Below are 23792 nucleotides of genomic sequence, written 5' to 3'. Positions count from 1 at the left end.
GTTTGTTATCTTCAGCTGGTTAGAAACAGTTGCAATTTAATTTTGACATTTCTTAGGAAAGTGCAGCTAAATGGTAACACTGTATTTGCTGACTTGTGGAAAACAGGGAAGAACAGATCTTGGATTGAAGGACCAAGAGCCAGCCTTCTTTAAGTCAGTTGTGCCTGTCTTCTCCACTGATGAATCCCTCACTTCCGGTAGAACCTGGCATGTAATCTTCCTCTAGTAAATATTTACTTATGAGTGGGGAAACTCAAATGAAGGCTTCCTATGCACATTCTTCAATACTATTCTGTACTGCATTCTACATTGGGGGACATCGAGATTAAGTGACTCCTATCTCAATCCATCCTTTCTTCTCAAAGGAAAAGTCACAAAGAGCATTCCTGTATAGGTCATAAAGACTGTTCTCTCAGTGGAAACATGCTTGTGGCATTATGTGATTATGGTAGAGGATAATTTTAGTATAATTGTAGATATTTACAGCGCTGAGGATGTCTCGGATGCCTACTTGGAAGATTCTCTGTTGCGATAATATATAGAGTAGATTCGGCTGTGGGTTTTTTTGGATTAAAGTAAAATATGTAATATGTAAAAATGGAGTGCAGTGTATAATCTGAATCTAATCATGGGAAATATCAGGAACTTTTTTGTGACGGCGTTCACCATGTTGCCCAGGCTAGTCTTGAAGTCCCGAGCTCAGACAATCCGCCCGCCTTGGTTGGCCTCCCAAAGTGCTGGGATTACAGGCGTGAGCCACTGTGCCCAGCCCTTTGTATTATTCATATTCTTGCAACTTTTCTGTATATTTGAAATGATTTCCAAATCAAAAGTTTGAAGAGGTTGAATGAAAACATAGGTCCTGCATAGCACATCTTGGGGAGAAAGACTTTAATAATTGAGAACTATTAATGGGCCAGGTCTTATCATAAAACAAGAGTCCTGTGACTCTTCTGACTGGAAACTTTCTTTCTTCAGCAGAATCAAAGCCAGAAGTCCATACCTGCCCTTCTTGCCCTCTGGCCTTTGGCAGTCAGCAGTTCCTCAGCCAAGATGAGCTACACAATCATCCTATTCCAGGTTTCCATGCAGGAAATCAACTCCACCCAGGAAATCCCTGCCCAGAGGATCAGCCACAGTCACAACGTCCTTCTGATAAAAATCACAGGGGGTCTGAAGCAGAAGATCAACGAGTGGAAGGAGGCGTCAGACCCTTGTTTTGGAGTACAAATGAGAGGGGGGCTTTAGTGGGTTTCTCTAGCCTGTTCCAGAGATCACCAATAAGCTCTTGGGGAGGCAACAGAATATTTGAGATACAGTTCAGTCCAGCCCAGAATGCAAGCTCTGAGGAAGTAGACAGAATTTCCAAGAGGGCAGAAACTCCAGAGTTTGGAGCAGTCAGGTTTGGAGAGTGTGCACTAGCTTTTAACCAGAAGTCAAACCTGTTCAGACAGAAGGCAGTCACAGCAGAAAAATCTTCAGACAAAAGGCAGTCAAAGGTGTGCAGGGAGTGTGGGCGAGGCTTTAGCAGGAAGTCACAGCTCATCATACAGCAGAGGACACACACAGGAGAAAAGCCCTATGTCTGTGAAGAGTGTGGGCGAGGCTTTATAGTTGAGTCAGTCCTCCGCAACCACCTGAGTGCACACTCCGGGGAGAAACCTTATGTGTGCAGCCATTGTGGGCGAGGCTTTAGCTGCAAGCCATACCTCATCAGACATCAGAGGACACACACAAGGGAGAAGTCATTTATGTGCACAGTGTGTGGGCGAGGCTTTCGTGAAAAGTCAGAGCTCATTAAGCACCAGATAATTCACACGGGGGGTAAGCCTTACGTGTGCAGAGATTGTGGCCAAGGCTTTGTAAGGAGATCATGTCTCAACACACACCAGAGGATACATTCAGATGAGAAGCCTTTTGTTTGCAGAGAGTGTGGGCGAGGCTTTCGTGCTAAATCAACTCTCCTCCTACACCAGTGGACACATTCAGAGGTGAAACCTCATGTGTGTGAAGAGTGTGGGCATGGATTTAGCCAGAAGTCGACGCTCAAATCCCATCGGAGAACACACTCAGGGGAGAAGCCTTATGTGTGTGGGGAATGTGGGCGGGGATTTAGCCGGAGGATATTCCTCAATGGACACTGGAGGACACACACGGGAGAGAAGCCTTACACGTGCTTTGAGTGTGGGCGAAACTTTAGCCTCAAGTCCGCTCTTAGTGTACATCAGAGGATACACTCTGGGGAGAAGCCTTATGCATGCATGGAGTGTGGGCGAGGCTTTATCACGAAATCACAACTCATCAGACACCAGAGGACACACACAGGAGAAAAGCCTTATGTCTGCGGAGAGTGTGGGCAAGGCTTTATAGCTCAGTCAGCCCTCCGCTACCACTGGAGTACACACTCCAGGGAGAAACCTTATGTGTGCTGCCAGTGTGGGCGAGGCTTTCGTGATAAATCAACTCTCCTCGCACACGAGCAGACACATTCAGGGGAGAAGCCTTATGTGTGTGGAGAATGTGGGCAGGGATTTGGCCGGAAGATACTCCTCAACAGACACTGGAGGACACACACAGGAGAGAAGCCTTACGCGTGCATCGAGTGTGGGCGAAACTTTAGCCACAAGTCCACTCTCAGCTTACATCAGAGGATACACTCGGGGGAGAAGCCTTATGCATGCACGGAGTGCGGGCGAGGCTTTAGGAGGAAGTCACAGCTCATCACACACCAGAAGACACACTCGGGGAAAAGCTTTAGAGGTGCAAGGAATGAGGATGTGATTTTAGCAACAAGTCAGCCATCAGCCACACTAGCGGAAATGCTTAGGGAGAAGCCTTGTTTGTAAGGTAATGTGGACAGAGCTGTACGTGGACATCATTACTTGTCAGATGTCAGAGGACACACTCGGGAGAAGCCTTCATGGAGTGAGAGTAAGGTGTTGGCTGGAAGTGGCCCCTTAAGAGATACTTGGAGTCAAATCTATCCACTGTACACCCACCCCACTCTTGTTCTAAGAGCTTCGGGGACAGTCTTCTGACCCCTTACATTCCTTTAGATGTGAAGATGGCAGAGATCTAACTTCTGAAAGCAGAGGTGTCAAGTGACCGTCCCCTTGGAGGAATGGTCTTTGCATCTGACTACTTCCTCCTGCAACTGTGTTCTTCCATTGGCTTCCATGACACTCTCCTGCTTTATTTTTTTCTACATCTCTAGGCTTTGCTGTATCCTCTCCCACCCCACCTTTAGATTTTACTCAGAGTTCAGTCTCCAGCCCTACAATCTGAGGGACTCCTTTACCAGGTCCCCTTCCTAACCCTCCAGTCCCAAATCCCAGATTCTTTAACCACACTCTAAAAGTTCTTCAGACTCAGGACTTAAACATAGCCATGTCACCTTGGCCTTCAGTGACAGGGATCTAGCAATGCCGCATCAGGTTTAGCCGCATCAGGTTTAAGGGTTTTTTAAACACAGCTTCTCTTAAATCCTCCAATCTCAGTACCCAGTGTTTTAGCCATGCTCGGGTGGCTAAATTATGTCCAGGAATGGTGCTAGGGCCTTTAGCCATTTATCTCTCCTCACACTCCCAGGGCCCATATGGCCCAGGTTCTGACAGTTTGCCTTACTCCCTTGGCCTGGGGCTAGCCCTACCTGATACCCTGTGTCAATGAGCATACCTTGAAGAGCTATCCACTAAGGCCCCAGTGCCTTTATTTGCTAAGAGACTGCCACAGAAAAGAAGGGGAGAGATGTTCATGTAACCTCAAAATACTTAGGCTTGGTTTTGATGCTGGAGAGGAAGAAGGACTTGGAGAGAGAGAAGGAATGGCTGGTCCAGAGGCTTTTGTCCACTCCCTCTCACTGGAAGCGGTTGATCTCCAGGGAATCCCCAAGGTTAGCCTGGTTAGGGGAAGGGCTAGGGGTACCTGGAATGTAGGATCTTCCCCCTGCCTGGCCTACCACCTTAACGTGTCTGGAATCGGTGGGTTCTTGGTCTTGCTGACTTCAAGAATGAAGCCATGGACCCTTGCGGTGAGTGTTACAATTCTTAAAGATGGTGTGTCTGGAGTTTGTTCCTTCTGATGTTCGGACGTGTCCGGAGTTTCTTCCTTCTGATGTTCGGACGTGTCCGGAGTTTCTTCCTTCTGATGGGTTCGTGGTCTCACTTCAGGAGTGAAGCTGCAGACCTTAGCGGTGTTAGAGCTCTTAAAGGCGGCACGTCTGGAGTTGTTCGTTCCTTCCGGTGGGTTCGTGGTCTCGCTGGCTTCAGGAGTGAAGCTGCAGACCTTCACGGTGAGTGTTAGAGCTCTTAAAGGCGGTGTGGACCCAAAGAGTGAGCAGCAGCAAGATTTATTGTGAAGAGTGAAAGAACAAAGCTTCCACAGCATGGAAGGGGACCCAAGTGGCTGGCTCAGGCAGCCTGCTTTTATCTGCTTATCTGGCCCCACCCACATCCTGCTCATTGGTCCATTTTACAGAGAGTATATTGGTCTGTTTTGACAGGGTGCTGATTGGTGCATTTACAATCCCTGAGCTAGACACAGAGTGCTGATTGGTGCATTTACAATCCTCTAGCTAGACATAAAATTTTTCCAAGTCCCTGCTAGATTAGCTAGACACAGTGCTGACTGGTGCATTTACAATCCTTTAGCTAGACACACAAGTTCTCCAAGTCCCCACTAGATTAGCTAGACACAGAGCACTGATTGGTGCATTTACAAACCTTGAGCTAGACACAGAGCACTGATTGGTGCATTTACAATCCTCTAGCTAGACATAAAAGTTCTCCAAGTCCCCTCCAGATTAGTTAGATACAGAGTGCTGATTGGTGCATCCACAAACCCCGAGCTAGACACAGTGCTGATTGGTGCATATACAATCCTCCAGCTAGACATAAAAGTTCTCCAAGACCCTACCCAACTCAGGAGCCCAGCTGGCTTCGCCTAGTGGATCCGGCACCGGGGCCGCGGGCGGAGCTGCCTGCCAGTCCCATGCCACATGTCTGCACACCTCAGCCCTTGGGCGGTCGATGGGACGGGCAGCGCCTGTTGGGGAGGCTCGGGCTGCGCGCGAGCCCATGGGGGTGGGGGGTGGCTTGGGCATGGCGGGCTGCAGGTCCCTAGCCCTGCCCCATGGGGAGGCCGCTGAGGCCTGGTGAGAATTCAAGCATGGCGTGGGCAGGCTGTCAGTGCTGGGGGACCCGGTGCACCCTCTGCAGCTGCTGGTCCAGGTGCTAAGCCCCTCAATGACTGGGGCCTGCGGTGCCAGCCGGCCACTCCGAGTGCGGGGGCCCCCGAGCCCGTGCCCACCCAGAACTCATGCTGGCCTGTGAGCACCGTGCGTAGCCCTGGTTCCCGCCCGCGCCTCTCCCTCCACATCTCTCCGCCAGCCGAGGGAGCCGGCTCCAGCCTCGAACAGCTCAGAGAGGGGCTCCCACAGTGCAGTGGCTAAAGGGCTCCTCAAGCGTGGCCAAAGCGGACGCTGAGGCCAGGGAGGCGCTGAGAGTGAGCGAGGGCTGCTAACATGTTGTCACCTCTCACTAATGCTGCCCCTTTCCCATGGCCTGAGCTAAAAGCCACAGAAAGGGTGTGTATGTGTGTGTGTTTAGGGGTTGCTGGGCAGGGGAAGGGTGGGACGTGGGACACCATCATTCCACAAGACCTCGAAGTTACTTCTCCCATAGAAAAATGCAAGTGGAAAAATTAGTGATCATACATCTGCTTTAAACATGAGGGGGAGAAAAAAGTGTTCGTTTTCTATTAAAATCCATGTAGGCACTGTCGAGACACTGCACAGGTATGGTCCGGCAAGAGGACTGTCAGGTCCAGGCAGTCACAGGAAGCGATTGTAAGCTGCAATAAATCTTTCTGAGTCTCTCTTCAAAGGGTTTAGCCTGCTAACTTCCTTATCCTTGTTCTCAAATTCAACTTTCTTGTTCTTCCTTGCCCCTAGTTACCGTAAACAGCCTACCCCATTCTCGTCAGCTCTAATCAACAACTCACATCTGTTCCCTTGGTTACCTGTACTCGTTGTTCCCCCGAAACTGCATGTCTCACACTCCACCTCTGTACCTCATGTCCCCCTCCCCTTCTATATTTAGGAACATATATACAAGTGGCCAACTGGGTCAGCTCAGATTGTGCAGTCTGACACCAGCCCATGGGGGAGTGACACAGAGATAGGGACTGCGTTAAGGATAAAAATGCCCTGGTCTCCTTTGTTCTCTGTGCTCTTGTGATCTTGACTGACACAAGTGGCACCGTTCTGCAGAAGTAAATTACCTTGCTGAGAGAAATTAAACTTTTGCCTGAGTCCTGGTTTTACTTCATAGCACCAAGCATTTAATCCTAGAGCATTTTATATCCAACAATTCTGGGGGCTCGTCCAGGATCCCCATTCTCCTTCAGGAAGGGGTCTTCAGTCACCCTACCCAGAGGAGACATTTCCCACTGCCCTGTTGCGGTGGCCTCAGGAATGGGAGATCGAGACCCACCTGTTGTGATGAATAAACCTGGACTCTAAGCAACGCGGGGAAGAGAGACTTGCAATACTGCGGCGACCAGGTAAACTGCACAGACCAAGGTAGAAAACGTCGCAGGGGCAACAAATTACTTCTTTAGTGGTTTTGGGGGGGTTGGGGCATTCTGGAGGTTGAAAGTGCATGAATGGTAACAAGCACTACTGCTGTGCGGAGTGAGACCAATCTACAGTTAGTGGTCATCTCATATGGCTTAGGGCAGCCCTTTGGGGGTCCTGTCAGGGGTTTATACTGACCCGCCATGAATGCTAAAAGTGACCTGGAACATTCCCTCAAGGGAAGCAGCCAGAGCGGACAGTGAAAGAAGGGTGCAAGGAATCTCCAGCAGGTGGAGCTAAAGGATAGGCTAATTGAGCCTTAGCAACGCTTCCAGTGAAGGACAGGCAAGAGACCCCTAATACGAAGGGTTGAGCCACAAGGAACCCCCCCAAATAGGCAAGAGATCCCTAATATGAGGGGTTGAGCCACAGCAAGCCCCCGCTAGGCAAGAGATTCCTAATATGAGGGATTGAGCCTAGCCAGGACCCAGTATGGTAAATAATACAAGCAAAAAAAGATAAAGTTAGCAACAAAGATATACCACTGATAGTCCCCCAGGTCTCAAAGATATACCACCTGATAGCCCCTTAGGTCTCATGCTAAAAGGTTGGAAAGATAACAAGAGAACTAAACATAAGACAAAGGAATAAATGATAAAATATTGCTGTTCTATTTGGTCTCAAAGACCTGTCCTCAGTCCCTCAATCTTCTGTCCAAAGTTTGGGTCGACTAAGGGTATACTATATCAACTTTTAATTCAACATGTAAGTAATAAAAGCCCAGTTTCTCAAGAAGAACTGGACTATGCTCTTTGTTGGAAGCAAAGACCTGTCTTCCCTTTTCCCTTATGCACCTGCCCCTACTGTAGAACCAGTGAGAGAAGGGATCCTGGCAAAGAGAACAGCACACGAGATCCCCTAGACCATCCTCCACCTAATACCCCTAGTCCCCCTCCTAATACACCCAACTCTTCCCCTCAGGCCCAGCCTAAGTCCCCGTCCCCGAAAAAACTCCAAGCTCCTAATTCACCAGGTCGCTTTTGCTGGGCTGGTAACATCAAGGATCCACCGCAACATGTCTGCATCGTCCCGCGCATAGTACGCCCCAGCAGCAGGCAAAGCCCATGCTTCTGCCCCCCGGCTGGTCCAAGGTCCCAGCACCATATTGACGGCGGCTCTGCAAGACCCATGGGCCAGGCTCCAGCCTATGCCCCGAGCAGACTACATTATGGGATATCTGCCTACTTTTGCTAAGGCCAAGTAATATGGGGCCTCAGCCGCAGCTCCAAGCAGCTTGGCATCCCTGCAGCTAAGTCTCCTGAGCAAGTGGTAAATAATCTTTCAGCTGATATATCCGCTAGCATTTATTGCGGTCAGGCCAGTGTTAAACGTAAAAATATCCACCAGAAAAGAACTTTGATTCTTTAAAGTCGCTTTTTTTTTGTTTGTTTGAGATGGAGTCTCACTGTGTCGCCCAGGCTGGAGTGCAGTGGCACCATCTCGGCTCACTGCAAGCTCTGCCTCCCAGGTTCACGCCATTCTCCTGCCTCAGCCTCCCCAGTAGCTGGGACTACAGGCACCCACCACCACCCCCGGCTAATTTTTTTTGTATTTTTTACTAGAGACGGGGTTTCACCCTGTTAGCCAGGATGGTCTCGATCTCCTGACCTCGTGATCTGCCCGCCTCGGCCTCCCAAAGTGCTGGGATTACAAGCGTGAGCCACCGCGCCCGGCCCAAAGTCACTTATATTAAAATGTGCTACCAGAAAAGAATTACATGTGTATAAGTATGAGGCTATTCTGTTAAAAAGGATGGTTTAACATTAACTACTGATAATTCGCGTAACCTAGCAAGTTTCTTAACGAGAGATCCAAATCAAAAAGAAAGCACACATGTTTAGATTTAACTGATTACCATACAAACGTCCGGCCAAACTTAAGAGAAACCCCCTTCAAAAGTGATTAAGGGAAAAAGAATGCAGCGAGTGTTCAGTGATTAATAAAAGTTCCTAGAGAAAATCAAAGTGTTTAATAATTAGTCTATTCAAATTTATAAGCTGTCTGCACTTAGTCAAGCTTTCAAGTACCTGCAGGAACTGAAAGAACCATCTATACTAATTGTAAATACGCCTTTACGGTGGCTCATACATTTAGAAAACTTCAGACTAAATTAATAGTAAAAGTTAAAGCCTTGTTTATGAGGAGTTAGTGTTAAATAACCTTCAGTTACCAGAAAAGAAAAACATAGCTATTGTCCATGTCCCCACGCACCAAAAAGCCTGTCTTTCAAGAGTCAAGAAAATAACCTAGCAAATCAGATAAGCCAGAAAGTAACCTAGCAAATCAGATAACGCTACGGGAGTGTTTCCCCTGTAGGCGCTAAAGGGAACTCAGAGAAATGTTATTCAAACCTCTTATGAAGGAAGTCCTATCTCCACCTACATTAGAGGACTCATTGAAGACCCCAAGCCATGTATAGCACAGTCAAAGTTTATATGTGTACAGGAATTTATACCCTGAGCCAAACAAGTCTAGAGACTTGGTTGCCATAAATCAAATGTCTTCTGACTTCTTATTACCCTACTAAGAATCCAAACTACCTCTCAAAGCAATCCAACATTCCTACATACTTGGTTTATCTTCCACTTTCTCTTCCCTCAGAACTCACAATTTTCCAGTACAGGCACCACCCCTAGAGTTTCCAGTACCTCGACACCAGCCTGAGGAGCCAGCCTAGTGCTTCTAACCACTGAAACTGCAGTCCAAACAGCAAGAAAAGATAGACCCATCACACCCAAGTCGAGAAAGCACCGCCATCCCCGAAGTCGTGGGCCATTATCCAAGGGAAAAAAACCCCCTCAAACCTAAGGTTAAGCAACATTTAACACTCTTTTATCTATTCCATTCCCCTTTCTTCTCTCCTCATTCTCTTGCTGACCTTGTTATCAATGTAACTAGGTCAGACTCACCCCAAATCATTACCTTTGATGCTTGCCTTGTCATGCCTTGTCAAAAGGATGAATACTGGCAAAGATATGTCTCTACTTCAGAAAAATACCTCTGCCCCTTCAGAGAAGCCACTGACCCCGTGCCTTGCTCATGGCGGGGGTACCAAGGCACCCCAAGTTGGGAGATATGTCAATGGGCAGATGTCATCCTAACTACCAGAGAACACGGCGGGACCTCCCCAGAAAGCTGTACCGACCTAAAATCTTGCCTCTGCCTTACCAAAGGAATCACCCCCTCTAATTGTCAACTTCACCACTGTAACCCAGTAACAATCTCTATTAATGCCCCTACCTCCAACAACCCTGCGCCCCCTTTAAAATGCTTGTACGGATTAGGAGCAGAGGTCAATGGATATGACCATAAGACTTCTTTAAAATACGCTTTATTGACCCCCTTCTTCTTCTCCATCTGAACCTTCTACTCTACCTAACAACAATGCCAAAGTAAATATTGTAGAAGTAAAAGATTTAAGACAAACCCTAAGAATTGAAACAGGATATCAAGATGTAAATGGCTGGTTGGAATGGATTCAATATTCTTTTTTTTTTTTTTTTTGAGACGGAGTCTCGCTCTGTCGCCCAGGCTGGAGTGCAGTGGCGCAATCTCGGCTCACTGCAAGCTCCGCCTCCCGGGTTCACGCCATTCTCCTGCCTCAGCCTCTCCGAGTAGCTGGGACTACAGGCACCTGCCACCACGCCCGGCTAATTTTTTTGTATTTTTAGTAGAGACGGGGTTTCACCGTGGTCTCGATCTCCTGACCTCGTGATCTGCCCGCCTCGGCCTCCCAAAGTGCTGGGATTACAAGCGTGAGCCACCGCGCCCGGCCAGAATGGATTCAATATTCTGTCTGCACATTAAACAAAAGCAATTGTTATGCTTATACACACTGCAGACCAGAGGCCCAGATTATCCCCTTTCCACTAGGATGGTCCTTCAATCGACCAGGCATGGGCTGTATGGTAGCTTTTTTTCCAGGATTCCACAGCCTGGGGCAACAAATCATGCCAAGCACTCTCTCTGCTATATCCTGAAGTCCAGCACCCAGTGGGTCAGCCCCTGAGGACCATCCAGCTTCCATCTCCCAGTGTCAGTTTCACCTCATGTCTCTCACAACAGGGGGAGAATTTGGCATTCCTTGGAAGCTTAATGGGATGCAGTGAGCTTAAGCCCTTCCAAGAGCTTACCCATCAGTCTGCCCTTAGTCATCCTCGAGTGGATGTATGGTGGTATTGCGGTGGACCCTTACTGGACACTGCCAAGTAACTGGAGCGGCACTTGTGCTCTTATCCAATTGGCTATCCTTTTCACCCTGGCATTTCATCAGCCAGAGAAAGAAAAACCACAACACCGAAAAATGAGAAGCCCCTTATGGGTCTTTTGACTCTCAAGTTTACATAGATGCCATTGGAGTCCCAGGGGGAGTTCCTGACAGGTTCAAAGCCCGAGACCAAAGAGCTGCAGGATTTGAATCCATATTTCCAGGGCTAACTATTAATAAAAATGTAGCTTGGATAAATTACATCTATTATAACCAGCAGTGGTTTATTAATTACACCAGGGATGCTATCAAAGGAATAGCTGACCAATTAGGGCCTACTAGCCAAATGGCTTGGGAAAACAGAATAGCTCTAGACACGTTATTAGCCGAAAAAGGTGGAGTCTGTGTTATGATTAAAACCCAATGTTGTACCTTCATCCCAAACAACACTGCCCCCGATGAGAGCATAACAAAGGCCTTCCTTGCAGAGACTTACCGCTTTATCCAATGAATTAGCTAAGAATTCTGGAGTCAATGACCCCATTTCAGTATGGCTAGGAAAGTGGTTCAGTAAATGGAAAGGAATCAGGGTCTCAATTTTTATTTCCCTTGCAGTTGTAGGAGGTGTCCTCATTCTCATTGGGTGTTGTGTCATACCATGCATCTGTGGTTTAATACAAAGAATTGTACAAACACCACTTACTAAAGCCTCCCTTAGTTCTCCTCTACCTTATTCAAGTAAGCTTTTCCTTTTAAAAGATCAAATCGAATGGCAAAGCCAAGACACGTTTAAAAAGTTTGAAGAGAAAGGATCGTAAGAAAATTAAAAGGGAGGAATTGTAAGATGCAATAAATCTTTCTGAGTTTCTCTTCAAAGGGTTTAGCCTATTAAATTCCTTATCCTTGTTCTCAAACTCAAATTTCTTGTTCTTCCTTGCCCCTAGTTACTGTAAACAGCCTACCCCCCTTCCCATTAGCTCTAATCAATAACTCACATCTGTTCCCTTGGTTACCTGTATCCTTTGTTTCCCTGAAACTGCACATCTCACATGCTCCACCTCTGTACCTCATGTCCCCCTCCCCTTTTATATTTGGGAAAATATGTACAAGTAGCCAATCGGGTCAGCTCAGATTGTGCGGTCCGGTCACAGCCCATGAGGGAGGGACACAGAGTTAGGGACTGCATTAAAGATAAAAACCCCCTGGTCTCCTTTGTTCTGTGTGCTCTTGTGATCTTGATTGACACAAGTGGCACCCTTTTGCAGAAGTAAATTGCCTTGCTGAAATAATTTGCCTGAGTGCTGGTTTTACTTCATGGCACCAAGCATTTATTCCTAGAGCATTTTATATCCAACACGATGCAGAGGGGACCTCTGTCCAGGCCAGGGCAGATGGCTTTGGGTGCCTTCTAGCCAAGAATCACCCCTTCCTTTGTCTCTTCGAAAAGAGGATGAAATCAGGGCTGTAATGGCCTCATCTGTGCAGTAACAAGCTCGAGGTGTTGTGAGATCTTTGCAATAAAGGGTTGCAGAGGAAGGAGGGGTGGAGAAAGGAGTAGCTGAGTCTCTGGTGTAGGGGCTGACAGCTCATTTCTGAAGGATGATAGGGGGCCTCATTCAAATGACTGCAAGGCCCAGTAAGTCAAACTGAGATCAAGGCAGGCTGTCTCCCTGTCAACCTCATCCTTCAACCCTACCCCTAAGGTTCCCTGGCTCTGCCCATTTTTCGGTTGTTGTATTTGGCCTTCCAAATCCTTCATCCCCTTTCCTTGAGCTTTGTCCTTCAGTGCAGCTTCTCTCTCAGCACACACCTAGGGACTGCTCTTTATCCCTCCCTGTGGACTTGTTCTTCAGCACTGAATTCTCCCTTTGTTTCCCAAATTTTATTGAAGTGGTGCCTGCAGGGTAGGATGGTGGGGAAGAGTGCTTTGGGAGGAGCCACAGAGGGCTCTGAAGGGGCTACTTGTGACCTCTGCTGCTTGCCCAACATTTGGGGAATGAGGATAGGACCTCCCAAGATCGGTTCCAGCTGTCACTGATCCCCTACCTTCTCCCTCTCTGAGGAATGGCTCCACCTCACTTTGCCAGTTTTAGCATCTTAGTGGTCTCCATTTAGGGGCCACTTTCCCATAAGCCTTTGCAGGAGTGCTCGCTCAGTGCAATCCCAGGGGTCTTGGTTTTCCGCAGCTGTTCCTTTCCAACATCACTCTCTTCTCTCCCCTGCCTTATTAACGCTCCTTTCCCATCTTGAGGGGTCCCTTCATGTCCTGGCCTCAGGAATTCCTCTTTTTAGGCCTTGGAGTGAGGTGAGAATCAAGATCTCCACAACTGGCTCCTGTGATTCAGATGCTGGGCCCTATGGTAAACCTCTCCAGGAAAGGAACAGGCAAGGGTGGAGTGAAACTTGGGCATTTATAATGAGTCTTCAAGGGATCATGGGCTCTCAGAACCGTAGAACTCAGGACTTGTGAATCCTGCATAGCTCCTGGGGAACTGAGATAACGCTGGGCTCAGATTAGGAATCCGGGGCTGCTCGCCAATGGGGGAAATGAATCCCACTGTTCACCCTAACTCGGGTGATTCAAGGGCCCTGATTCCCCAGGGCCATGTTTGATTAAGAAGGGTAAGCCCAAAGGAGAGGTTGTGGAATGATGAATGCGTGGGAGGGAGATGCTTAGATGAGGGTTTGAACTTGGAGATTCCAATTCCATGGGGGAGAATTTTGTGTGGTGGGAGGCTGACAAGTGAGAACTTCTGTGAAATGTTCTAATAGATACCAGGAAGAGGTATCTGTCTTTTGAAATATCCAAGCTTTTATGGATTTCTATATTACCTCTTGTTCTCAAGCTGAATCTATACTGAAGATTTAAAAAATCTGGTATATCTGGGCCAGACACAGTGGCTCACATCTGTAATCCCAGCACTTTGGGAGGCTGAGGCTGGCAGATTACTTGAGGTCAGGAGTTTGAGACCAGCCTGGCCAAGGTTAAGCAACATTTAGTCTCTACTAAAAATTAGCTGGGTGTGGTGCACATGCCTGTAATCCCAGATACTTGGAGGCTGAGGCATGAGAATCGCTTGAACTTAAGAGGCAGAGGTTGCCGTGAGCCAAGATTGCACCACTGCACTCCAGCCTGGGTGACAAAGCAAGACTCTGTCTCAAAGAAAAATTTTTGTTTCTTTAATCTTAGTAAGTGTTTTATGTAATTTTAAGTAAAATGTACACAAATGAATAGAAAATGAATTTACTATTTAGTAGTAAATTACAAATTTGTTAAAACAAATACATCTAACCTTCTTATGTCATTTCATATGGGTATAAATAAACATTTTTAAATGTTGGAAGTTATTCTCTTATAGGAAATAATAATCATATGGAAGCTAGTTTTGTGTCTGGCAGATAGTAGTTGCATAACAGCTTGGAATTTTTTTTTTTTTTCACTACCAAACCTACCTTTGGAAGATGAACCAGTCCTTGAAGCCCAGCTCCCAATCCAGGCTTTTTGCTTTCTGCCTCATTAACCTTGTCCAATTAGGTCTTTGACAGTCATTAAGTCATTAAAGCTATGATTTCTCCTTCTCCTGGGAGTCTATATTGTTTCTGTTGAGCCGGCCAGAAGGGAACTGAGATCACTTCTCTTTATGTGAAAAACCCTGAAAGGGAGAATCCTGTGACACACGTGAGCATTCTCAGTACAAGCATATGTAAAACATCCGTGAACCGTTAATACAGTCTGCAGTGGGAGCCACAACAGGACTCTGGATTGGCTCAAAAGCCCCACTTGGCTGGGCACACTGGCTCAAATCTGTAATCCCAGCACTTTGGGAGGCCAAGGTGGGCGGATCACTTGAGGTCAGGAGTTTGAGACCAGCCTGGCCAACATAGTGAAACCCCATCTCTACCAGCTGATCTGTTCCCAAGCAAAGAAGAGAGACTACCAAATTATGATGTTGGTAACAATAGCATGCCTATCTTATAGATGAGCAAATAAAAACAAATGTAGATAACTTGGCCATGTTCACACAGCTAATAAGTAATGGTACTTGGCTTTAGCCTGGGATTCTGGAAACATCTGGAGTCTGGGCCTGAGGGGTTGTTCTATTCAATTCCTTGCCCCCAGGCAGCCTGGTTCTTCAAATTCCTCTGGTCTCCTAAAATCTGACTAATTCTGGCTGGGCGTGGTGGCTCACACCTGTAATCCCAGCACTTTGGGAGGGTGAGGTGGGTGGATCACCTGAGATCAGGAGTTCGAGACCAGCCTGGCCAACATGGTGAAACCCTATCTCTACTAAAAATACAAAAATTAGCCAGGTGAGGTGGCTGGCACCTGTAATCCCAGCTACTCAGGAGGCTGAGGCAGGAGAATCACTACTCAGGAGGCAGAGGTTGCAGTGAGCCGAGATCACACCACTGCACTCCAGCCTTGGCGACAGAGCAAGACTCCGTCTCAAAAAAAAAAAAAAAAAATCGAATTCTGATACAAGCAAGATTTAGGTGTCTGCTACACCAGACCTCTCTCCAGGGACCTCTCATGTGAGGATTCCAACGTGGCCTATTGACATTTTCCAAGCTGGAAACCTCTATGATAAAGCACTGCAGAAATAGTACCTGGTAAACATTTGTACTTGTTATCCCTGGAACATTGGATCCTTCCAGCTTAGAATTCCTTGTTAGTGGGGACAGAGTGGGGAGATGTTTCTACCAAAGAGCACAGGAAGTATCTGCTAAACTAATGTTATTAACTTAGTCATTCTGGCTTTCCCATGATGGTAGGCTGGCAGGAAAAGGGAGGAGCCATTATACTTATGTAGGTTATTGACCCTGATTATCATGCATTGGTGATGTTGCTACTCAAGTATATCTGAACCCAGGAGGTTCTTTGAATGCTTCCATACCCAGGCATAACCATCAGTGGGCACTTGCAGCAATCACAGCTCTCTATCAGGGTAAGTCAGCTAAGGGATCTGACCTCTTGGAAGTGAAAGTCTGTTTCCCAGTAGGTAAGCATCTTCGACCTGTAAAGGTTGGCTCTGGGGGCAGGAATTACAATATGGTTGATAAAGGAGGGAGGTAATGAGAATCAATTATGGCTTCAGGCCCAGTTGTAATGGTGGGAAATGTTATCTTTTCCACTAATCCACTTATATTGAGTCTTAAGTAGAGATCGCAGCTCACCAGGTTCTTGCCTGACTCTGTGATATGCTGAGCTACATGCAGAGCTGGCGCATGGGCAGACCCAAACACAGGCAGGGGAGGATGGCACTGAACAACTTTTATGCCCCATCTCACGTCCTCTTGGCCCACATTCCTACCCTGACCATAGCTGCACTCAGGTGAAATCAAAGACCTCACCGTTTCTCTCATGCTGCTTCTAGGAGCTTCTCTGCTGCAGTGTGGGAAGCCTGCAAGAGCCCCTCAGGCTTTCTGGCAGTATGCAAGTCTGGGACTGCAAACGGGTTAGGTCTCCCTGGCAAATCACTGACAATGGATGATGAAACCAATGGACAAACAACCAGCCTCCTAGGCTTTGGTGGGAGACAGACGACCACCAACTAGATTGAAGCCCATTGTCCACAGTGGTAACCAGCTCAATACCCTATGCTTGGGATGGCCTTCCCGTCTCCTTTCTTTTACTCTCTTAGTGTCCCGATGCCTGTTTTCTGAGATCCCTTCCTAAAATAAACTACTTGCACACAAGTCGCCATCTCATGCTCTGCTTTTGGGAGGCCCTGAAGCGTGGTGTAGTAGTCTGTTCTCATGCTGCTAGTAAAGCATACCCGAGACTGGGCAATTTATAAAGAAAAGAAGTTGAACTGACTCACAGTTCACATGGCTGGGGAGGCCTCACAATCATGGCTGAAGGCAAATGAGGAGCAAAGTCATGTCTTACATGGTAGCAGGCAAGAGAGCTTGTGTAGGGGAACTTCCGTTTATAAAACCATCAGGTCTTATGAGACTTACTTACTGTCACAAGAATAGCACAGGAAAAGACCCAACCCAAGATTCAATTACCTCCCACCAGGTCCCTCCCACAACATGTAGGAATTATGGGAGCTACAATTCAAGATGAGATTTGGGTGGGGACACAGCCAAACCATATCACATAGACACAAGAGCTATTGAGACAAAGTGTAAGCCTGTGACTCCTGGGACCACTAAACCAGAGGAAGAGCTCTTGCCTGAATTATAATTTGTGTTGGGAGGGTTCCCTTTCAAATTTATATTCTGTGGGAACTCATAATCTCAGTTGTCTTCTTACTCTCCTGTATCCTCTGTTCCTCTCTTTTGGCAAAGAACTAGAGCCTATAAATCAATTTATATTTTACCAGTCCTTCAAAATGTCCATAAGCTGCAAATTTCCCTCAACTTGATATATTTCTCCTTAAGTCACAATCAAACTTAACAGTCTATACTCTTTGTCTTTGTTTCCTTAAATCCAAGTTCTCCATTTTCTTGCAATTTTTTCACTTATAGGATCATCTAAAATTTGTGGGTGAGGTTTCTTTACATTGGAAATTTGTAGGGAAACCCCACCTGGAACATCCAAAGATGGGAAAGAGTTGGGGGTCGGAGCCACGGATAAGATATGAACGTCCCGGATTGAGACTATGTAGGAAAAACATGTCTAGTGTCTGGGAAGAGATGTTATTTCGGGAGAGAAAAAAAAGCCACTCAACTGTGGTTGCACTGCCAGAGACCCGGTTACCACCCAGTCATCCATAGCACAGAAAGTCCCCCACTTACAATGGTTTGACTTCCATTTTTCGACTTTATGATGGTATGAAAATTATATGCACTCAGTAGAAACTGTACTTAGAATTTTGAATTTTGATCTTTTCCCAGGCTAGCAACATGCAATATGATACTCTCATGATGCTGGGCAGCGGCAGTGAGCCATAGCTCCCAGGCAGCCACACGCTACAAGGGTAAACGATGGACGCTACAGTTCACTGTGCTGCCCGATAATTTTGCCCAACCATAGACTAGTGTTTTGTTTGTTTGTTTGCTTTTGTGGCAGTGTCTCACTCTGTCACTCAGGCTGGAGGGCAGTGGTACAATCTTGGCTCACTGCAACCTTCTCCAGGGCTGAAGCAATCCTCCCACCTCAGCCTCCCAAGTAGCTGGGACTACAGGAACGTGCCACCACACCCAGCTAATATATATATATATATTTTTTTTTTTTTTTTTTTTTTTTTTTTGGTAGAGACAGGGTTTCACCATTTTGCCCAGGCTGGTCTCAAACTCCTGGCCTCAAGTGATCTGCCCATCTCAGCCTCCCAAAGTGCTGGGATTATAGGCATGAGCCACCGTGCCTGGCCTAATGTAAGTGTTCTAAGCACGTTTAGGTAGGTGAGGCTAAGCTATGATGTGCAGTAGGTTAGGTGTATTAAATGCATTTTTGTCTTACAGTATTTTCAATTTAAGATGGGTTTATCCAGATGTAACCTCATTGTTAAGCCGAGGAGCATCTGTATTACCTTTGTAGGGACAGGCAAACCTACAGGAAACCTAAAATTCCCGTCTTGGTCCACAGTTCCCAGGCCCATGAGTACAAATCTTCAATGGCTAACCAGAAGACAAACCAACCCAAACTACCTGCTTCTGTAAAATGCTCTAAGAGGGATGGGAGGAACTATCTTCTCTCCCAGGACCTAAAATAAGAAGTGTGAAGCCTTAGGAAGAGACTGACATCCCCATTTATAATGAGAAAACTTTGAATCACAGAGGTTTATAAATGACTGAAATGCTTTTCAGAGAGATTATATCTTACCCTTCTCACTCCCAATGCCAGAATTCTCTGACTCAATTGCATGAGAATTCTGGCCTCTACTTTTGGGGGTGGGGGAACTGTTGGAATTTCTCAATTTTAATCATTCTTGGTTTGACTCAAGCCTCCAGCCCCAGCTCTCTTGAGCTGCACACCCTCCCTGCCTTACCCTGCCCCCTGCCCCTTTGGAAATTCTCCTTAGTTCCAGGCTTCTCACTCACTCTGAGAGACTCAGGCAATCCTGGGCCTCTAATCCCATGTTGTAGCTGTGCACGCTATTGAGCTGGGCTTTCCATCTTAGCTGTCAAGGGCCTATTGTATTTTAATTTTTTAGAAATAGGGTTTCGCTCTGTCACCCAGAGTGCAGGGGCATGATCATAGCTCACTATAGCCTAAAACTCCTGGGCTCAAGCAATCCTCCTACTTCAGCCTCCTGAGTAGCTAGGACTACAGGTATACACCACTACACCTGGCTAATTTTTTTTTTTTTTTTTTTTTTTTTTAGTAGAGACAGGGTCTCACTATGTTGCCCAGGTTGATCTCAAACTGCTGGCCTTGAGTGTCCTTTTGCTTCAGCCTCCCAAAGCACTGGGTTTACAGGTGTGAGCCATGGCACCCAGCCTAAAGAACCTATTTTATTAGGGGATTTGATGACTCAAAAGTTTCCCTTTCTGCTAGTCTAATATTACAGTCACTCTTATAAAACAGCAATGGTGTGCTTTGGCTATGGTGCTGTGGCTGTGGTCTACACTTCCTGGGGTCAGGGGGTAAGACTAACAAAATACTCTACTGGGGTGCTGCTGTAACAAAATACCTGAAACTGGGTAATTTACAAAGAACAACAGAAATTCTTTCATTTTTTTTTTTTTTTTTTTAAAAGACGGGGTCTTGCTATGTTACTCAAGCTGGCCTTAAACTCCAGGCAGGGCTCAAGCAATCATCTCATCTCAGCCTCCTGAGTAGCTGGGACTCCAGGCATGTGCCACTGTACCCAGCAGAAATTTCTTTTCTCACAGTTCTGGAACTGGGAAGTCCAAGATCAGGGCTCCTGCCCCTGGACCTGAACCTGGATCTTTGGCTTTGATGTTGGACTTTGTGTGTGGATATGAACTTTGAACTTGCACCTTGGAACTAAACCTCTGACTTGGATTTGTTCTGCATTTTGGAACTCACCTTAGACCTGAACCTTGATCATGAAATGGATCTGAATAATTCTTGGGTCTTGGACATGGGACTTGGACCTCCATGTGTATCTTGGACTTAGGACCATGATCTGGACCTTGTAAATTGACTTGGACTTTGGACTTGGACCTTGGACTAGAATTTGTCCATGGCTGTGGACCTCATCTTTGGATCTGGATCTGGACCTGGTCTTGGATGTTGGACCTAGATGCAGGCCTTGATTTGATTTGGAACATGGACTTGGTCCTTGCACATGGACCAACAAGTCTTTGGAACTGCATCTTGGACCTTGGATCTGAAATTTAAACATGGAGGTGACCTTTATTTCTTGTATTTGACATTATAATTGGAAATTCAATCTCTACCTGGATCTTGGACCTGGATCTCAGACCTTGCTTTTTATTGGGCCATGGATCTTATACCTTAAACATGGAAATTGTACCTGGATTTGGGCCTTTGCCTTGGACCCAGATCTGGACCCAGGGATAAGATTTGGACCTCAACTTGCAAATTTTGGTAATGAAATTTTCCTTTGCTCCTGTATTCCTTGGACCTAGGCTTCAGTCATGGATTTGGACCTTAGACGTGACCATCAGACCTTAGAGTTGAACCTAATTCCTGGTCCTCAGTCCTATAACTCAGAATGAATTATGCATAACCTTGGACTTAGAACTTAGATCTGGATCTTAGAGCTGATACTTGACCTGGTACTGGATATTTAACCTTGGACTTCAGACATGGGTTTAATCTGGGCCTTGGGATGATTTAAGACCTAGAAGTGGACCTAGAATTAGACCTTGGACTCCTGTGCCTGAGCCTGGACTTTGGAAGTGGACTTTGGGCCTTGTAACTCAACCTTGAACACGAGCCTCAAATGTAGACTGTGGGCCAGGCGCAGTGGCTCACACCTGTAATCCCAGCACTTTGGGTGGAAAGCTGAGGCAGGTGGATCACTTGAGCTCAGGAATTCGAGACCAGCCTGGGGAACATGGTGAAAGCCTGGCTCTACAAAAAATAAAAAAATTAGCCAGGCTTGGTGGCACGCACCTGTAATTCCAGGTACTCAGGAGGCTGAGGCAGGAGGTTCACTTGGGCCCAGGAGGCAGAGGTTGCAGTGAGCTGAGCTTGTACCACTGCACTCCAGCCTGGAGGACAGAGTAAGACTCTGTCTCAAGAAAAAAAAAAAATCCATAAATAAATAAGAGAAAATACAGCATGTTTGTAAGATCTGTCTCTTGATGATCCAAGAAAGACAGGAAATAATTGCCAGAGTACTGCCTTGAGTAGGTGGGAGAAGACAGGATCTTCTGCACAGATTGGGTAACTTTAAATAGGAACTTGGAAGGTTTGCCCATTGTTCATCCTAACAAGAAGGAAGCAGAGTACATAAGCACAGATGCAGAAAGGTGGCTCAGTGTGGTCTTGGGAGTCTGAAAAGTTTCTCTTCTGGCTGTTTTTGTTACTTTCCTGAAATAGGACGTAAGGTTAACAGCTGGAGAGTGAGGAAGGGGGAGGAGGTGTTGGAGGTTTGAAGAGAAGGGAGAATACATGAATATATCTAGGAAAGTGGAGGAGTGGACAGTCTAGGAAGACGTGAGAGACCTAAGAGTGGGATGTAGAAGGGACTATGACTTAAGAGTAAGACTTACTGATTTAAGATTTTCTTTTTTAGCTTAAAAGTAAGAGTGTGGTGGCTCATGCCTGTAATCCTAGCACTTTCAGAGGCTGAGATGGGTGAATCGCTTGAGCCCAGGAGTTCAAGACTAGCCTGGGCAACATGGCAAAACCCCATCTCTACAAAAAATACAAAAATTTGTCCAGCATAATGGAGCATGCCTGTAGTCCCAGCTACTTGGGAGGCTCAGGTGGGAAGATCACCTGAGTCCGGGAGGTGGCAGTGAGCCAAGATCACGCCACTGCATTCCAGCCTAGGTGACAGAGTGAGACCCTGTCTCAAAAAAAAAAAAAAAAAAAAAAAAGAATTTAGAGATGGAGGAATTCTAATAATGTTAAAGATTAGAGTATGGATACTATTCATTACCATTAATAAAGGAACAATACACCTGGTACTGTGCTGGGTGACAGGGATACAGGCATGAATAAAACAGCCTTTGCGCTAATGAAATTTGTTCTCCCGGCAGAAAGCCAGATTTTAAACAAATAAGCTATGAGGCTGGTCTGAAGGTAGTGAGTTATCTCAATTGTTCACAGTTAGTTAGAGGTTGAACGCCTTGTTCTACTCTTTCCCCTTTCTCACTGCTGCACTTGACTAGTCTTTAAAAAAAAAAAAAAAGATAGGAATCATGACTTAATTACAATGGTGGTACATGTTATGAAGAGCATGATACGCTGCATGACAGAGTAAAGAACTAGGAGAACCTAGCTGGATTGCAGGATGTAGGAAGGCCTTCCTATGAAAAGTACATTTAAGTTGGGACCTGAAGGAGAAACAGGAATGAGCCAGGCAGGAAGTAGAGGGACCTCATGGGTAAAGACCCTAGCAGGTAGAGAATGTCCATCAAGCTCCAGGACTAGGAGTGGGTGAGTGGTGAGAGAGGATACTGAAGAGTGCTGTGGGGGAGTGCTGGTCTTTATTCAGTGTGCAGTGGAGAGTTTTAAATGGGGGTGACCTGAAAAGATGGACATTTTAAAATAATTTTTTTTTTTGAGACGGAGTTTTGCTCTTGTTGCCCAGGCTGGAGTAGAATGGCGTGATCTCAGCTCACCGCAAACTCCATCTCCTGGGTTCAAGCGATTCTTCTGCCTCAGCCTCCCAAGTAGCTGGGATTATAGGCAGGCACCACCATGCCCAGCTAATTTTGTATTTTTAGTAGAGACAGGGTTTCACCATGTTGGTCAGGCTGGTCTCGAACTCCCGACCTCAGGTGATCTGCCCTGCCCACCTCGGCCTCCCAAAGTGCTGGGATTACAGGCGTGAGCCACCACACCTGGCCTAAAAAATAATACTTTTTTAATGTGTGTGGAAAGGTGGATTGAAGGAGGGGGTGGATGGTGAGAGTGGAAGAGACAAGTTGGGAGGCCTGAGATCCAGCAAGAGATGAAGGTCGCTTGGGCCAGGATGGAGCAGTGGATGTGGAGAGCAGCAGACACACCTGAGAACGATTTCAGATGTGGGTGCAAGACTCGGTGTTTCCCTCCCTCTTCTCTCCTGGCTGCTCCTCCCTTACTGCTCTCGCCTGAGCTCACAGATGCCCCACACCTAGTCTTCATCTGAAAACCTGTGAGAAAAGATGATTAAGTCTAAATTTTGGAGTGGCTACACAGCAATACTGTAGCAATAGGTAACTAGTGTGCACAGCTAAAGAGAGGAGGAAAACCAACACATGTTCACGATTGTTCAATGTGACATTAATTATAATAGCAAAATTTTGGAGACTATTTAAATGCCTGTTATTGAACAGATTATGGTATGCCCACACATGGAGTATTACACAGCTGTAAAACACAGAATAAAGAAGACCGTTATGAGCTTATATGAAGTGACTTCTAGATTATATTTCAGGGTTAAAAAAAGACAAAATGCAAAGGAGTATCATGAAGTATGCTATCTTTTGTGTGAGGAGGAAGGGGAAACACATTTTTTCAAAAAGAAATGTAAGAGTAAACTAGAAACAAATACAATGGATTTTTTTTTTTTTTGAGACAGGATCTCGCTGTCACCCAGGCTGGAGAGCAGTGGCACAATCACGGCTCACTGCAGCCTCCACTTTCCAGGCTCAAGTGATCCTCCTGCCTCAGCCTTCCAAGTAGCTGGGACTACAGGCATGTGCCACCATTTTTATTTTGTTTTAAATTTTATTTTATTAAAATTAAAAAAAAATTTTTTTTACCTGAACTACACAGATGTAAAAAATTATTTTATTTTTCTAAAAAGATGCAACAAATTATTTCTTACTGTAAATGACAACTTATAATTGTATAAATTTATGGGTTTATAGCCAGGTGGGGTGGCTCACACCTGTAATCCCAGCACTTTGCGA

The 23792-nt window shown here is 46.2% G+C and overlaps 2 protein-coding genes across 5 annotated transcripts in view; one reads left to right on the top strand and one right to left on the bottom strand.

Annotated features, from left to right (window-relative positions):
- Positions 1 to 7737, top strand: part of ZNF589 (zinc finger protein 589) — a 35489-nt gene extending 27752 nt beyond the window's left edge. For 2 of the 3 annotated variants that reach the window (XM_032161680.2, XM_032161682.2), the window contains one exon: positions 982 to 7737. In XM_032161680.2, coding sequence (XP_032017571.1) covers positions 982 to 2846 — 1865 coding nt within the window. In that variant the 3' untranslated portion in view covers positions 2847 to 7737. Of the gene's footprint in view, positions 1 to 978 lie in introns of all 3 variants that reach the window. The other variant, XM_032161681.2, reaches the window with a different exon arrangement.
- Positions 1 to 23792, bottom strand: part of NME6 (NME/NM23 nucleoside diphosphate kinase 6) — a 43886-nt gene that overhangs the window by 8681 nt on the left and 11413 nt on the right. The gene's annotated exons all lie outside the window — the stretch shown is intronic.

This window comes from Hylobates moloch, unplaced genomic scaffold (assembly GCF_009828535.3).
Source record: "Hylobates moloch isolate HMO894 unplaced genomic scaffold, HMol_V3 SCAFFOLD_8, whole genome shotgun sequence".
NCBI lineage: Eukaryota > Metazoa > Chordata > Mammalia > Primates > Hylobatidae > Hylobates > Hylobates moloch.
Note: the sequence above shows the minus strand (reverse complement) of the source record. Positions and strands in the feature narration are given on the sequence as shown.